The sequence below is a fragment of the Choloepus didactylus genome, chromosome 19, assembly GCF_015220235.1.
Source record: "Choloepus didactylus isolate mChoDid1 chromosome 19, mChoDid1.pri, whole genome shotgun sequence".
Lineage (NCBI taxonomy): Eukaryota > Metazoa > Chordata > Mammalia > Pilosa > Megalonychidae > Choloepus > Choloepus didactylus.
Genome location: NC_051325.1, coordinates 53,749,492 through 53,764,328, shown reverse-complemented (window position 1 = coordinate 53,764,328; position 14,837 = coordinate 53,749,492). Strand labels below are relative to the sequence as shown.

Here is a 14,837-nt window from a genome sequence, read left to right as displayed (position 1 = left end):
GAAGGGGTCGAGGCCCCAGGGCCCATGTGAGGGCTGGTCCTGCAGGGCTTATGAAGGTGGGTTCTGTGTTACTATTACAGTGTTCCTAAGGGATCCTCTTCCCCCCACCCCAAACAGGGTGTTGAAAGCATCGAACAGATTGCCAGCCTGTGCCAGTCTGACCTGGAGGTGGTGCGAGCGGCAGCCCGGGAGACCACGCTGTCGTTCGGTAAAGTACAGCACCCTGCGGTGTGCATGGTGCAGCGTGGGCCCTGGACCCTTAGACAAAGCATGCTAGAGGGGCCACAGCCACCACTCAAATGAGGCAGACGGCTTGTGGGACACACAGTTAGCAGTCCTAGCTCAGAGTCAACCTCTATTTTTCAATGCGTTTTGGCCAAGGCAGGTTTCCTTCATGGCAAGAGGTAGCAACAAGGGCTTTATTTTCTTCTTGAACGTCAGCTTATGAACCTTGGCGAGTGCCAGCCAGAAGAAAGGTGGGATTAAAAGTCAGCAGACGCTGTGGCAGAGAGAGAGGGACGAGGCCCTTGGGCCATTCAAATCTGCCAGGTGGGAGCTCCCCAATGCTCCCTGCCCCAATGGCCCTTTACAGCAGCAACTGAGACCCTCCAGTGCAGCGAAGGCCATCTTGGGCTGCCGGAGCGGAAACAAGGTTTAGACAATCCAATGACAGAGCACCTTACTATTTCAGGTGAAAAAGGTCGCTTAGCTTTTGAGAAGATGGACAAAATTTGCTCAGAACAAAGAGAAGCAGCAGCTCTCTGCCAGGAGCCAGATGTTGAAATCACAGTATTTTAAAAAGCGTCAGCCAATGAGCTCCAATCTGGCATCTTTTTTGCTGCTGCCCAGCCTCGACACAGCGACCAAGCTTTGGGTGGGGTACCCTGCGTGCTCCCTGAGAAGTGTGAGCTGGCCAGAGCTGTTCCCTGAGGCTGACCAGTTACAGAGCCCAAGGTACACGGTGGCTTTTGCACTGAAGCAGAAAAAGGTGATGCACGTAGAAAGCTGCACAGCTCCAACCAAGCAATTGTGCCTTTGGCTTTGAGCATGGGTTTTGACCTTCCCCGGGGATGCAGAGCTGGGTCAGCTCCAGCCCGCCACATCAGCAGAGGACCAAAGGCAGGCAAGTTGCTGCCTCCTTCACAGTGGCTGATCAGCACTTCTGGTTCAATACACACCGGAGAGAGAGCCTTTGGGGTTGGGGAGGCAGCGGGCAGACCAGACCGACCGTGAGAAGGAAAGGGCTGTGTGTGTCGAGTCATTTCAACAGCAGCAAACTGTCACCTCTAAGAGCTGGGGAAGGTGGGAAGCACAAAGCCAGGGTCTCTCCGATCCATGCCCCTAAGCCGAGCTGCAGGCCACTGACTGCGGCCCTCATTTCCACTGTGTTCAGCAGCACCCAGGAAGACGAACATGCCGTCAGACCAAGGGGCCCTGAGTGTCCCAGTCAGTAAAACCGTTAGCTTCAGCCAGACTAATCAGCATGGAATCCCACTTTTGAAACAAGTCAATTCAGGGCCTATTATAAATTGCTTCAGAAACCATAAGCTTGTTTAAAGAAAGATTTCACTGAAAAGCGTGTCACTTTAAAGAAGGAAAATGTTTCCTACTTAAGTCAATTAAAAAAACCCCACTCTGTGCGGAAAGGTTTCTGTGTTAATAATGTACAGAGGACCTAAGGTTTGAATATTGCTATCAACGATGGCATTTGGACAGCTTTGTAAATGAAGTGTTCTCATTTAAACTTTCATATTCTGTTTTTTCCATTTAATTTAGTATTTATTTGCCTTGTTTATATGTTCAAGTTTCTGAAATTTCAATTAAAAAACTTTTAATTGGTGTTTCATTTTATCTGAAAAAATAGACAGCTGTGGTCCTTTCTCCCAAGCTCCCATCCCTTGGTGCTCCCTCTCCTACGTGAAGCCCGTTAGAGAGGAAGTGTAAACCAGAGGAGGGTGCCCATGGCCCCTGCTTTCCCTCCGCACACTCAGAAGGTCTCCGGCAGACCCATCCGTGGATGGGCACCCCGGGGAGCGGTTGCTGTCTGGACCCTCACTTCTGTTCCAAAGAAGTTTCAAATTCAGTTATCCTTCTCACACAGGCATTCTACTTCTTCAGAAAAGCTTAGATATCATTTTCATATCTGAAACAAAGACAGAAGTGGAACAGTAGATGCGAGCCCGCCAGACTAGAGTGCCAGCCCCGCAGCGTTCTGTGTCCGCCCAAGCACAGCCTGCGTTTACCCACCAGTTACATGGGCCCTGCTGGGTGGCCACGGCGTAAGCAATGTGCTTGGCAGCCAGCTAAAACCTTCCTGCATATAAGAAAATTCTCTGCACTATTTTTTGCAATGCTTTTCCAAGTCTGAAATGATTTCAAAACAAAAAATCAAAAGTTACTTTGGGGTGGGGGGGGGTTACATTATTTAATATTGTAAACAAAAGTATAACTTTTCTGTATCTCATTGTTTCTGATTCAATTCTACACAAGTATGAGTGTGTGATCCCCTGAGGACAGCAGGCCCATGGGCGTGTTATGAGGTGGTAGCCCTTGTGTCTCACAGGCAGTTGGCTAAGGGACACATTCTTGAAGCTACAACAGTCCTGCAAACAACTTTTCTAAGCTGAACTTATTTGAGGGTCCTATACATCCAAAGGGTGTTTTGTTTTAGTTTTTTCATTTTTTTTGGAGGGAAAAGCGTTGAGGTCTGCAATGTTAAATATGCTCATTGGTGGTGGAAAGTTCTCCCAGGCCAATGGCACTCAACTCCAGGGAGCTGTCGTCATTCTTATGTGTGGAAAAACTGAACCGTGCTTATTGGGAACATCTGTTTCACATCAGCAGCGATGGAAAGAAACAGAAGTCACTCATCCTGGTTTCAGACCATTAAGCAAAGAAATGGGAAGCACCCCAAATCCATTTTCTTTAGAAAAAAATTTTTATTGTTCCAACTAAAATGCAAACCCATCATTTATATGGCAAGTTGGAAAATTGTACAGTTTGACAGTTCTGTGAGGTCACAGAAGACCCTGAGACACGCCCCCCCCACCCCATCATGCATCCACGTATACACACACCTGAAAAGGTATTATACCAAAACACCTCGCTTTTTTTGTTGTTTTTATTTTTGTAAAAATGACTTATTCTATGGCCATTGTAAAAAATAATGACCTGATGAGTAAATATTGGCTTAAGGCATATAGCAGAGCAGCTCGCTAACTCTCTAACATACGTGTAACAAGATGGAGAACCATCTGTTTTCCAAGAATAAGAGGTTAAAACAGTACATCCATTTTGAAATGCTACTATATATACACACCCAAAGTACTACATACATATACAGGACTTAAAAAAACCAAACAAGCCCAAATCAAAATGCGTACAGCCTGGCATCTAAGCCTTATCCACACCTCACCAAGGCTCTGCGGGGGCAATGCCTCAAATGTTCCCACCACGGGCTTTTTCTGCATTGGCTTCTAACACATGAAAGGCAAAATGTGAAAATGCTGGCAAAAGAGCAGCTCGTGAGCTACAGCTGCCTTTTTTTTTTTTCTTGTTAAAAAAGCCACGTAATGTGGAGGTCTTAAGTTCCCCTCGTAGGAAGAGTCGTGAGCACCATCAGTCCCCACGGGGTTCAAGGGCAGGGCAGACGCTCATCCCTCAGCAAGCCCCTGGCAGCACGGACTGGCAACGGAGGCGCAGCAGGCTGCCCACGGGACCGCTGTCCCGGGTGTTTCAAGAAGTGTGGCTTCCAGCAGTGGCCTTGGTTCCAAATCACAGTCTGCTCAAAAAGAGTGTGAACTTGGAAGAGTGGAGGCTGATCCCAAAGGTGGGGAGGGCCCTGTCTGCCTAGAGTCCAGAGCGTGAGGTGTGAATGTGGCTTCTCATACCCTTGGAATGTCTGAGTTACGGTGGGACCCAGCTGGACCGGCACAGGCTGGGCCTCACCAGGAGGTCACCAGAGTGTCCTGCCAGGAATTAGGCAAGTATCTGTTCCTGGAACACAGCACTCTCTGCTGAATAAATGAAGATTATTCCAGCAACAGCCTTAGGAACCACAGCCATGTGATGATCAGATCATGCAAAGGTGGACTGGACTTGTACAGGGGGCACATTAGGAAGCAGAGATCTGCTTCTCGTTTCAAGCACAAGGTATTTGATCAGGAGACAAGAAGACCTTACATGCATTCTAATACAGAGAGGGGAGGCGGTGATTGAGAAAGTTCTAGCAGATAACGGGGGAGGAGAATAACCAGAACAAAGTAATCTCACATCATGTATTTTAAATATCCAAGTATTCATTATATATTATACCATTGTTCTATAAACATATGCCAAACCTCTTCTCATGTTACCCACAGTATCACTAAGTAACAACTGCTTACAACTGTCCTCCTTCCCAGTACTGGTCTGATGCAGCAGGCTCATGGCAAAGTCTTATGTTCCCAGTACTACCTGAGGATTTATTATTGTACTTTTGATAAAGCCCTTGATGCAAGGCTGACATCAAAAAATTTTAATACATTATTGGTTTAAGAAAATGCTAGTGCAAGTGCACTATGGACACCTTTGGGGAAAAAAAGTAAAAAATAAATATGGAGTGGAGAGGCTAAGTACACACGGACTCCAAAGGGGTCCATGGGAAGGATGCTGGAGTGCCGCCGCCTGGGCCGCCTTGGGTGCACCCAGAGGAGCACGTGGGCCGGTGGCCCCCTTTAGTCTCCACCACCTGCGTGGTACTCTCCTTTGCTCTCCTTGAAAACATGGTTGTGGATTTGGTACTCGAAGGAAGGGGAGGGGAGGAAGTAGGATCAGGGGAAGACAAACAGCCTGGGGGAGGGTAGGTTCTAGCGCAGAACAACCGTCCGTCGGGGTCCGGGGCTCTCTACAGCGGTCCTCGGGCCCTTACCTACCACGCGTGCCTGCTAGCCGGGCGCGGGCTCTACGAGCAGAGGCGGGCAGTGGGTGGAGGTGGAGGTGGAGGTGGGTCAGGTTATGTGTTGCTGTTGAACAGGAACTGGAATGAAACCAAACATTTTCAGATGAGCCCAGAAGCCAGGCCTGCAGAGCTGTCCGACTCATGCACTACCCGGCCACACACCCCCCAGCAACTTCAAGGAAGCCACTAGTGAAGGGGGCTTTGTTTTCTTACAGTGATCCCTGGCCCCAGTCACCCCTAAGGAAAAACTTGTTTGCGTTTTGCTAAACATAGGATGCACTCAAAGACAGTTGCCTGAAAATAGATAAAAATATTTGTAGTAAGAAAAAAAGGTCTTGTGAGGAGATTTCCAGGATCAGCGTTTTGAGACTTATCCTCTCCCTTCCCCTACTTTAACAGCAACACATTTCTAATGTGGGTTTCTACTGAAACGGCATTTACAGTCGAAGTGAAATGCAGTCCGGCTCGGACTGCAAGGTGCCGTGCCGGGGGTGGAATCCTGGTCCCGGGGTGCACCTGCAGGAAACCCAGTTACGGGGATGGTGTGAAGTGGGAGGCATGTGAACAAGATGGCTATGACAAGAAGGAATCGAGGGAAACAGAAAAAATGGGAAACCGTCGGGGGCACCCTGAGCAAAGGCAGAAGCCGGGTTTCTTTTCTAGAGACGGCCGCTTGTTTTTCTTCTTAAAATGGGAGCGCCCACAGGCATGGTCCAAAGCTCAGTCTACGCACAGCCCAGCACAGCCCAGGCAACGACTGAGCAAGACGCAGTTTCTAACTCTTTTCTCCAAAGGAGTTTACATTCGTCCAAGTTTGGGATCCTTTCCCTGGGGAGTCAAATATGTGTATCTGATTACACCACCTAAGGGTACAAGAAAGTTTCACAGATGCCTAGTCTTTTTTCTTTTTCCTCCAGAAATAACAAAATGCTACTTTTTATAAAGGTTAAAAACAACAATATGTTGTAATTCTTTTTTTTTTTCCAAAAACAAATCAACAAAAAAATAAAAACAAAATAAAGAGTGAGTGACACGTATTTGGCATTTTCTCTACTTCCTCCTGAATAGCTTTTAGGCCCTGAGATGAAGCTCTCATATTCTTGGGACCGCAGGGCTCTTTAAAACCCTCATGCATCAATCCTCCATTCTCTTTTTAGCCCTTCCACAGTTCCAAACTTTAAAAACTTTTGACCTGTTTCTTCTGAGACTTGGCTCAGATCCTTCCACAGAACCGAATCCCAAACACCGGTCTAGCGGCCAGTGCTCTGCGCACATGTCTCTCGCCAGCACGTCCATCAATGGAAACATACCCTGTAGCAGAGGTACGCGCCGGCTGTGAGGACCGTGAACACACACACGTTGACCAGAAAGGGCTTCCAGTGTGTCAGCGCGTGGTCCTCCTCCTCCTCGGGTGGCAAGGGCTCTCCCTTGGTGGGGATGGTGGCTGCGGCACTGCACTGATTTTCCCCCACAATCCGCCTTCTGACTTCAGTGTCGGGACTCCTGCTGAGCAATCAGAGGGGCAGAGATGGGTTAGCCATGCTGGGGAAAGTGGAAGAACCCTCAGAATGGCAAGGACAGTTATGATGGGAGTAATTCTGGGAAAAGGTGAGCCACACACAGAGAGTGGTGATGGCCAATACCTGTCAGACAGCCAGCTCAGAGGAAGGCCAGGGCAGACAGCAGCCTGGAAATCGGCTCACCGCCCCTCCCAGGAACCTCAGGCAGTCCCCAAGACCATGGTGGGGTCTGGGAGCCCCCTTGGATGCCACAGTGATGGCGGATAGGAAAGGGTCCGAGGACTGCTGCCCAGCAGGAGGTCGGCTCTGCAGACGTCGAGGGTAAGTACAGCAAATGCAGGTGCTAACTTTGCAACTTTGCCCTGGAGTCTGACAGTACGTTGCTCCCCTTCAGGTCAAGGAAAGCAACATTTTGCCCCTTCAGTACCTCAAGACCTCACTCTTGAACAGCTGCAGAATATCCCAACATAGGATGAAGCACGATTGATCTAATCCCTTATGTAGAATTGGTCCATCTCTAATTTTTCACTCTTACAAATGATGCCACAGTGAAGACCTCAATCTACATATATTGTTGCACATTTGTGTGATAATTTCTGGAGGGTAAATTTCTAGTCGTATATACAACTGCTGGGTCAAGGGGTGCATACATCTCAAAATGCCCTCCATGAAGGTACCAAGGGCACTACCACCAGTAGCCTCAGGTTTGGACCAACTCCTGTTCACCCTTCAAGCTTCTGTGTGACACCACCTCTTCCAGGCAGCCTTCCCTGACCACCCCAGGAGGGCTGAGTGTCTTCTCCAAGGCTGACCACCTCCCTACACCCCTCTATCGCATCACTGCCCACTGGCTCCCACCATGATCCATTTGAGGTTTGCTCTTCCCCAACAACATGCTCTCCTGGAGACCAGAGAATATTCCCATAGTATTATATATGCATCAACAGATGCTCAATAAATGTTTGTCCAACTGTAAGGAAACAAGATGGCAACAAATTTAAAAGTCACCATGAAAAGGTCAAGTTCCAAAAGAACCAGACTCAAGTCTGAACCTTATTTTTCAGGACTGGTTTGCAGCATGGGGGAGGGAACTGTCTCCCCGTAGAGGGGCCCTACTCAATAGTGCCACAAACCTGATTCCAACAAGAACCACAAGGTGGTGCTAGAACCCTGCTGCAGTCGCTGACATGTTGGGCCAGGCTGTGGCCTAACACCATGGGGCCGTCCTCCAGCCAGGAGCCCCACTTCCCAAGGGTACGAGCGCTGCTGGCCTAGTGGAGACTGCTTCACAGGGCTCCAACATCAACAGGTGTCTCTCAAACAGAAGGCCATTTCCCCTTGCCCGCAACAAACCAGGACCTGCTCACATTACCTTTCTATGTTGCAGGAGGCATTTGAGGGAGTTCTGGTTTCTTCCTCAGTGAGGCCTTCTTTATCTTCCTCTGTATCATCCTTTACCCACTGGTGGTTTGGGAAGAAGTCCTTGCATTTCCCATTGTGCGGCTCCAGGATTCGTTTGGGTGGCCGGGGTGGTGGGGGAACGTGCTCGGGTGGGGGCTCCAGGTCTTCATGGGAGAGCTCCTTCCATTGCTCCTTGAAACAGCAGCAAGAGGAAGTCCCATTAGCTTTCACGTTTGGGAGGGCTGGTCAGGAAAACCACCCCCCCGAAGTCAGCAGAAGATGACAACTTAGTGAGGGGCTCTCCCTGCTGCTCAGGCCACCAGCCACATCCTTGGAAGACAAACTTTGAAAATAAAGTCTATTCTCCTTACTGATGCACTCTATTTAGGCAAGCGCTTCAACGGCAGGAACTGGAACATGGTGAAAACTTCAACAACGTTCTAGTTATCTTAAATATGAAGGGCAGCTATTTCCTCTGACCCTGACAATTTCTGGGCTTTTACAACTGACTGCCACCTTCTCCTTCTTCAAAGAGAAAAAATTTAAACCATCACACCTGGATTAAAGCAAAAGTGATGCTGACCTGAATGGAAGAGTCTCCCATGATGAATTTGGCACCTTCGATCACAGCCAGGTAAGAGAAGCGGAGTTGGTCTGCCGTCTGGATCAGTCCCATTCGAAATTTCCTCATTTCTAGCAGAACTTTCTTAATGTCAACAGAAGAAGGGTCTTTCCTCTTGTCCATCTGAAAGCCAGACACGAGATACCATTCAGTCAGCTCCAACTCTCAAGTACAAGGTTACTGTGTGTGTGTCAGAAGAATTCTCCAGTTTCTACTTGGGAAAGTCACGGAGCAGGGGGTGCGGGTGGAAGATAGGCAGAAGAACCCCAGAAGAATGTGAGAAAATGCAGCAAAATCATGACCATTTGAGCACAGGTGGTTGAAAGAATTAAGACTGAGAATGGGATTCTCTGGGTCTCCTTGGATTCCACATTAAATTTAAGGGCATCCCTCCAAATTACAGGGAAGTTGTCAAAAATCGAAGTCAAAGCTAGTATGACTGAAGAAATGTACTTGTAGGGACCAGAACAGAAAGAGCTGATGGTCAGTCCCAGGGTACATGTTTAAATGTTTCCTTAACTTGCCCAAGTGTCTTCAAAGGCCTCCTTACCAACAAAAGGCAGGTGTCAGCCAGACAGAAGGTCCCCGACCTGCCGATGCCGGCACTGCAGTGCACCACGATGGGGCCGTGCTCAAGACTCAGTGACCCCGACTCACGGACTTTGAAAAGAAAGTTCAGGAATGAGGCTGGCGACTCGGGGACTCCAAAGTCGGGCCATGTAGTATAGTGGAAGTGTAAAATCTCTCGGGTTTCTTGTGTCTGAAAAGAGATAAATATTCATGATGCTTCTAAGAGAATCATCTGTAGTAGAAATCACTAATCTCAAGTTAAGAACAAAAGTGATTTTCCACCCATCTAACTATAAGAGCAGCTTTAATTCTCAAAAGAAATACTGTGGGTGCCATAACTTCTCCCAGGGGCTGTGCCCTGCTTAAGACCTTGCCTTTCTTTAGGACAGAGCAACTTTGCCCACCTCTTATCTCTGATGTCCCTATCACTTTTGCTGTTTTCGTGACTATAACTGTTTACTCTCTGCCTCACAAGGCACAAAGATGCTGCAGTGCCACCCCCCACACCTTGCCATAAAGTGCCACCACATTTCACATGAAAGGAAGTGAAAGCAACTGTGAGCAAGTGGCACTGGCTCTGGGTAACTCACAGCTTTTCAAGACTATATGGAAGCCCCAGAGGATTGTCATTTTAGAGAAAAGAGAACCCAGTTCGGTCTCCTAGGAGTAGTGCTTGCAATACGTGCCTCAGAACCAAGCTGAGCAGCAGTCGATGGGCAGGAGGAGGAGACTGTGGCCAGGCACCAGGCACTGAGTGCTCTCGCATGCCAGCACTGAGCACGCTGGCTCACGGAGTTCTCACATCAACCTCGGGGGTGCAGGCACTAGCATGTACTAGACTGAAGCTTGGAGGCCACACTTCCATTAAGTGGTGGACCAGGAATCTGTACCCAAGTTTGCCTGATGTTCAGAGCCCGCTGCTGGAAATTTTGAAAGGAGGGCCCCACCCTTGTTGTCCCAAAGTATTTCTCCCCTGGCCTGGTCTGCTCCTTGTAGAGCAGAAAGAATGGCTTCGGGACTGTTTCCAGCTCTGTTCCTTCCCCTGAGCCTATGGGAGTCCACTGCAAAGGAGGCTGTTCGGCCTCCAGCAGTAACATCAAAATGTGGTTTCACCCTAGGAGGGTGCACAGTGACAGGGGCCGGTCACCTGGTAAGTAAGGCCCTGAGGGAAGGGCCCCAGAACCGCAGGTCTGGCTTAAGTGGGCACGAAAGGAAGGTGTGCCGACAGGAACCTCGCCCGCCTGGCGGGCTTCCCTGCTGCACAGTGCCAAGGGCCAGGTGGGTGCCTGGGCCTCCAGCAGAGCAGCTGAGGGCGAAGAATGCTGCAGGCCAGAGGCCACTTCGGACCACATCTTCCTTCATTTGGCAAACAGGCACAACAGGCAACCATGTGCCTGGCCTGAGGGGTGGAAGTCATCGCCCCTGGGCTGCCCAGAGCTCACACGGAGTTCTAACAACCTTCCCTGGGCCCAAGGTAATGAAAACATGTGAAAGGACCAAAGATAAACACCAACGACTTAAAAGTAGGCTATGTTTTAGAAGTTATGTTTCCAAAGAATACACATATTTAATCTTGCAAAAGCTATTAAATACAGCAGTATCTTCCCACAGAACTGGGAGAAATCCACATACGACATCAGGATAATTTATAGTAATGCTAAGCAATTCCTTTTTTTCAATCTAGAACAAGATCTCTATGTCCTTTAATGGCTTTTTAAAAAGAGAAATGTCTCCTCTACTTTAAGGTGAAAGAAAAGCACTTAATATATTTTAAAATCTAATAGAAGAAAACATGCCAAAAGCAAGTTCTAATCCTTAAAAAGGTGTGGGTTCTCTCCTCTTTACACCTTCCCTCATACCTGCCAGCCTCTCTTTTATCCTGGAGCTGTGCTTGAAGAGACACACATGCCTAAGAAAAGAAAACAGCCTACTGGAGCAAACCAATCCTCCTAACATCAAAACCTACATGCTGGCTTCATTCACTCCGCCAAAGCAAAAGGCATCCTGGGGCACAATGACTGCACAGAACTCTTCTGCTTTGTCTTAATTCAATTTCCTTTAACAAGCAGGAGAAATGGTCTCAAGTCCTTACCAGAAGTCACCCTTTGGGTCAGGCTTGCAAATGCTAAAAAGCATTTTTAAAAAGCCTCCTACATACTCCCCCAGGCACATTCCAGCATGTTGCCAACATTGTTCCTGAAAATCCTCCACGAACACCCTCCATAAATCACATCCTTAGAGCCTTTCTCTATGGCTACAGCAAGGCTGAGGACTCCAGTGTTACTGCAGCCTGAGAGAAAACAGAGAGCACTCAGATAAACTGCAGCGCTGCATTTCCCCGAAGCCATGCTAGTTTAACCTTTTCTCTATTTCTCAGTAACCTGGGCTAAGTTCTAGATCTTACTTCAATTATTAATGCTTCAGAGGCATCATAATGCCTCTAAAGCATTAAGTTAAAAAAAAAATTAAAAACCTCAAAAGCAGATCTATCCTTCATCACAGCCCAGCAAGCCCCAATTCAAGTAACTCACAGTTATGGCTCCAGGCACACTACTCCAAATCCCGATGGGCAGGGCCTTCTGGGTTGCTTCTAGCACGGTGCCTTGCCATGTTCAAAGACCATCTTTTTTTTTTTTTAAATTCAGTTTTATTGAGCTATATTCACATACCATATAATCATCCATGGTGTACAATCAACCGTTCATAGTACTATCTTATAGTTGTGCATTCATCACCCCAATCTATTCTTGAACATTTTCCTTACACCAGAAAGAATCAGAATAAGAACAAAAAAATAAAAAAAAGAACACCCAAATCACCCCCCCATCCCACCCTATTTTTCATTTAGATTTTTGTCCCCATTTTTCTACTCATCCATCCATACACTGGATAAAGGGAATGTGATCCACAAGGTTATCCCAGTCACACTGTCACCCCTTGTAAGCTACATTGTTATACAATCGTAAAGACCGTCTTTTAACGAAAGAACACTGTCAGGCAGCAGTATTATAAATTCTCCCCACAACAAACAAACCCAAAGACCTCACCTAGAGAATCTTCGCTGGCCACGAAACCGGAGAGGCTGAGGGCCACAGAGGAAGGCACCGCGCGCTGCTAAGCACTGCTGGCCTTCAGCTCGACGGCCGCCACTTGAGAACCACCACAACCGCAGAGGCAGGAAGGGGTCATCTTTAGGTAAGAAATTCCCTTTTTCCTAAGAATTGCTGTTAACTAAGTGCTAAGTTTAGGAAGAGAGCTCTGTGGAGCACTAAGAATTCCTCCCAGGCTCCCCTGGTCTAAGCTCTGTACACCCGAGTGCCAAAAAGCACGTTTTGCTCAAGGTATATACAACCTGGAAAATGTGGTGCTTGGTGACATCACCCACAGCAAAAAGACATTTCACCAGTACCACCTGGAGTGCTTAAGTGTGTGCCATACTTACAGTAAGGTTTTCCAATTCTAACTGTCGTACTGTATAATATGACTTTATATCTTCAGAGATCAATGATAATTTCAAATTTGTATCTTCAAAGATCATTTCTTTTTCTTCTTTTTGTGGCCAGTACTGTGCACATTTTAACTGAGGGAAAAATACAATGAATTATTGTGAGCAGCTGATTGTTCTCCTATGACGAGGAGGCTCTGAGTACATCCCATGAGCGCTACAATAATCCAAAGGCCTGGGGTTTTCCAAACTTGGAAGTTACCGTCAGTGTAACCACCTGCTTCTTGGGGTAGATGGGGAAGCAGCTGTGAAGACCCAGACCAGGGCTGCATCTGGAGTTGTGCAGACAGGGCTCAGACTTCCAAACCCAGCATTCCCTGGTTATCCCCACAAAAGAGTGTTTCCAGGGCCTGAGCTTTTCCCTTTCACCTCAAAGGTAAAGCCAGATTGCATAAAAGGGTTATGAGTCCCCTCACAAACCGCTTTCTGTAGCCATTTCAAGGATTACCAAGGACCTGGATAGGTGCTGATGGCATAGGATGCAGACTTCTTGCCTATGAAGAATGACAAGCTAATTAAAAATAAGCACAGAAGAGACTGCAGGGGAAAATATGGTGCAAAGATTGAAGGCCTGGAATCAAGTGCACACTGACATTCAGAGAGGGATGGGGAGGGGCTCCTAGGTTTAGCGTCAGCCACTGTCCCACCCCCCAACCTTCATTCTGGTTTGGTTCACTTTAGAAAAATGTTCTAGATTTAAATGTAGCTTATTAATTTCTCTTTAAAACAAGCAAACTACCTTATGTTTGATTTGGAGGAATTCAAATTTAGTGATATATTTTGTTTTTAGATGCAAGGCTTGAGTTAGGCTTCTGCACCAGTTATCTAGACATTTCTGCTACCTAATGACTGTTCTTGACAAAAATGGCCAGGAGACCAGGGCTAAGGTGCAAGGTCTCTGAGCCAGAAGGACCAACGATGTGCCTAGGCTGAAGGAAAACCTGAAGTTATGATTTTCATCAAAGTATCAATGTGTGAAAAAATTCTTTGGTAAATGGTATGAATTCAAGACATTTGTAATTCAACCTTCCCTAGCCACTCAATGCCTACTGTGGGACAAAGGATGACTGGGTCTGAAATGCCCCAGTGGGTGAAGGGAGCCCCTTCAGGGCCAGCCCTTCTGTCGCTCAGGACAGACTGTTTGTGCCATCCGGGACGAGGTGGACTCTGGGAAGTGCCAAGAAGGAAGTATGTGGATGTGCCCATGGAGTGTAGAAGGGGTCAGTGATTTGGGGCTGGCTGAGATGCAGGGAAAGAGATCAGAGAAGGCTCTATGGAAAAACCAGCATCTGACAGAAGTGTGCTTGGAAGGGTAACTAGGATTTCCTAGGCAGTGAGTGCAAAGAAGCCAGACTCAGAGGAACAGCAGAAGACGGGGCCAATGCAGGCCCAGGTCACAGCAGGCCCCGGCTCCAGGCCAAGAACCCGTGGCCTCATCTGGGAGCAGTGAAGAGCCAGGAGGTTCCTGAGGAGGGTGAGGACAGAACCACAAATGCCTATCAGTCTTGCTCTACCTATGCCCATGCTGCCCAACAAAACAAAACAAGAGCAAAAAGAACAAGAGACAAATCAAGAAACCCAGGCTGGTGCCGGCACAGACCTGGAACACAGTTCTGGAACACGAGGCTGACAGGGCTTTCTCAAGAGTCTGGTCACGGGCCTGTTAGAAAGTCTTGACCAGTTTCATCCACATCACCTCCCTCCATCGATAATGAGTTACCAAAGACAAACTCCTTGAATGGCGCTAATGTGTAGGTATCAAAGCAAACCTGCCACTCAGGACACAGAAGCACTGACTATGTGGCAAGAGGGAATGGTTCCAAGACCCCAGGCTTGACCAGAGTGCATGGGGCAGCTGCTTTTAAAGAAGGCACTTATTCCCACATTTCACATAATTAGACCTGTGTAATGCCTCAAGACTCAGAAATAAAGAGACTAACCTGGTAGGTACAAAACCACCTGTGCTGGAGTGGGCACCCAAGGCAGTGAGCAAAGAGAAAATGAAGCAGACATAGAAATGCAGAATGGCCAGGAGCCACCGAGGAAGAGGTCAATGATCCATGCCTGAGCAGGGAGGACAAGTGTCTTAAATCTCTCCTCCATACAGGAAGCACTAACTTTCAAAACCAAATACAAAATAAAGCCTAATAAATCTCTGCCATATGGGTAAAGACTAAGACTTTGGAACTTTACAACTGAGGAACTCTAGCACACAACCAAGTGCTGATCAACCACTTTTTAAGAACTCCTATGCATCTACAGTAATATGCCATGCTCTTC

At 47.7% G+C, this 14,837-nt stretch overlaps 2 protein-coding genes across 14 annotated transcripts in view; one reads left to right on the top strand and one right to left on the bottom strand.

Moving 5' to 3' along the window:
- RIPOR3 (RIPOR family member 3) overlaps positions 1 to 1,861 on the top strand; it is an 82,040-nt gene extending 80,179 nt beyond the window's left edge. For all 10 annotated transcript variants that reach the window (XM_037811514.1, XM_037811513.1, XM_037811520.1 and 7 more), the window contains 2 exons: positions 118 to 208; positions 692 to 1,861. In XM_037811514.1, coding sequence (XP_037667442.1) covers positions 118 to 208; positions 692 to 798 — 198 coding nt within the window. In that variant the 3' untranslated portion in view covers positions 799 to 1,861. The remainder of the gene's footprint in view (positions 1 to 117; positions 209 to 691) is intronic.
- A 261-nt stretch (positions 1,862 to 2,122) lies between these two features.
- PTPN1 (protein tyrosine phosphatase non-receptor type 1) overlaps positions 2,123 to 14,837 on the bottom strand; it is an 87,490-nt gene continuing 74,775 nt past the window's right edge. For 2 of the 4 annotated variants that reach the window (XM_037811521.1, XM_037811524.1), the window contains exons 5-10: positions 12,495 to 12,632; positions 9,033 to 9,242; positions 8,444 to 8,605; positions 7,832 to 8,052; positions 6,250 to 6,445; positions 3,517 to 5,017 (exon numbers count right to left, since the gene is read on the bottom strand). In XM_037811521.1, the coding sequence (XP_037667449.1) occupies positions 4,994 to 5,017; positions 6,250 to 6,445; positions 7,832 to 8,052; positions 8,444 to 8,605; positions 9,033 to 9,242; positions 12,495 to 12,632 (951 nt within the window). In that variant the 3' untranslated portion in view covers positions 3,517 to 4,993. Of the gene's footprint in view, positions 2,144 to 3,516; positions 5,018 to 6,249; positions 6,446 to 7,831; positions 8,053 to 8,443; positions 8,606 to 9,032; positions 9,243 to 12,494; positions 12,633 to 14,837 lie in introns of those variants that run through there. The other 2 variants (XM_037811523.1, XM_037811522.1) reach the window with 2 other exon arrangements.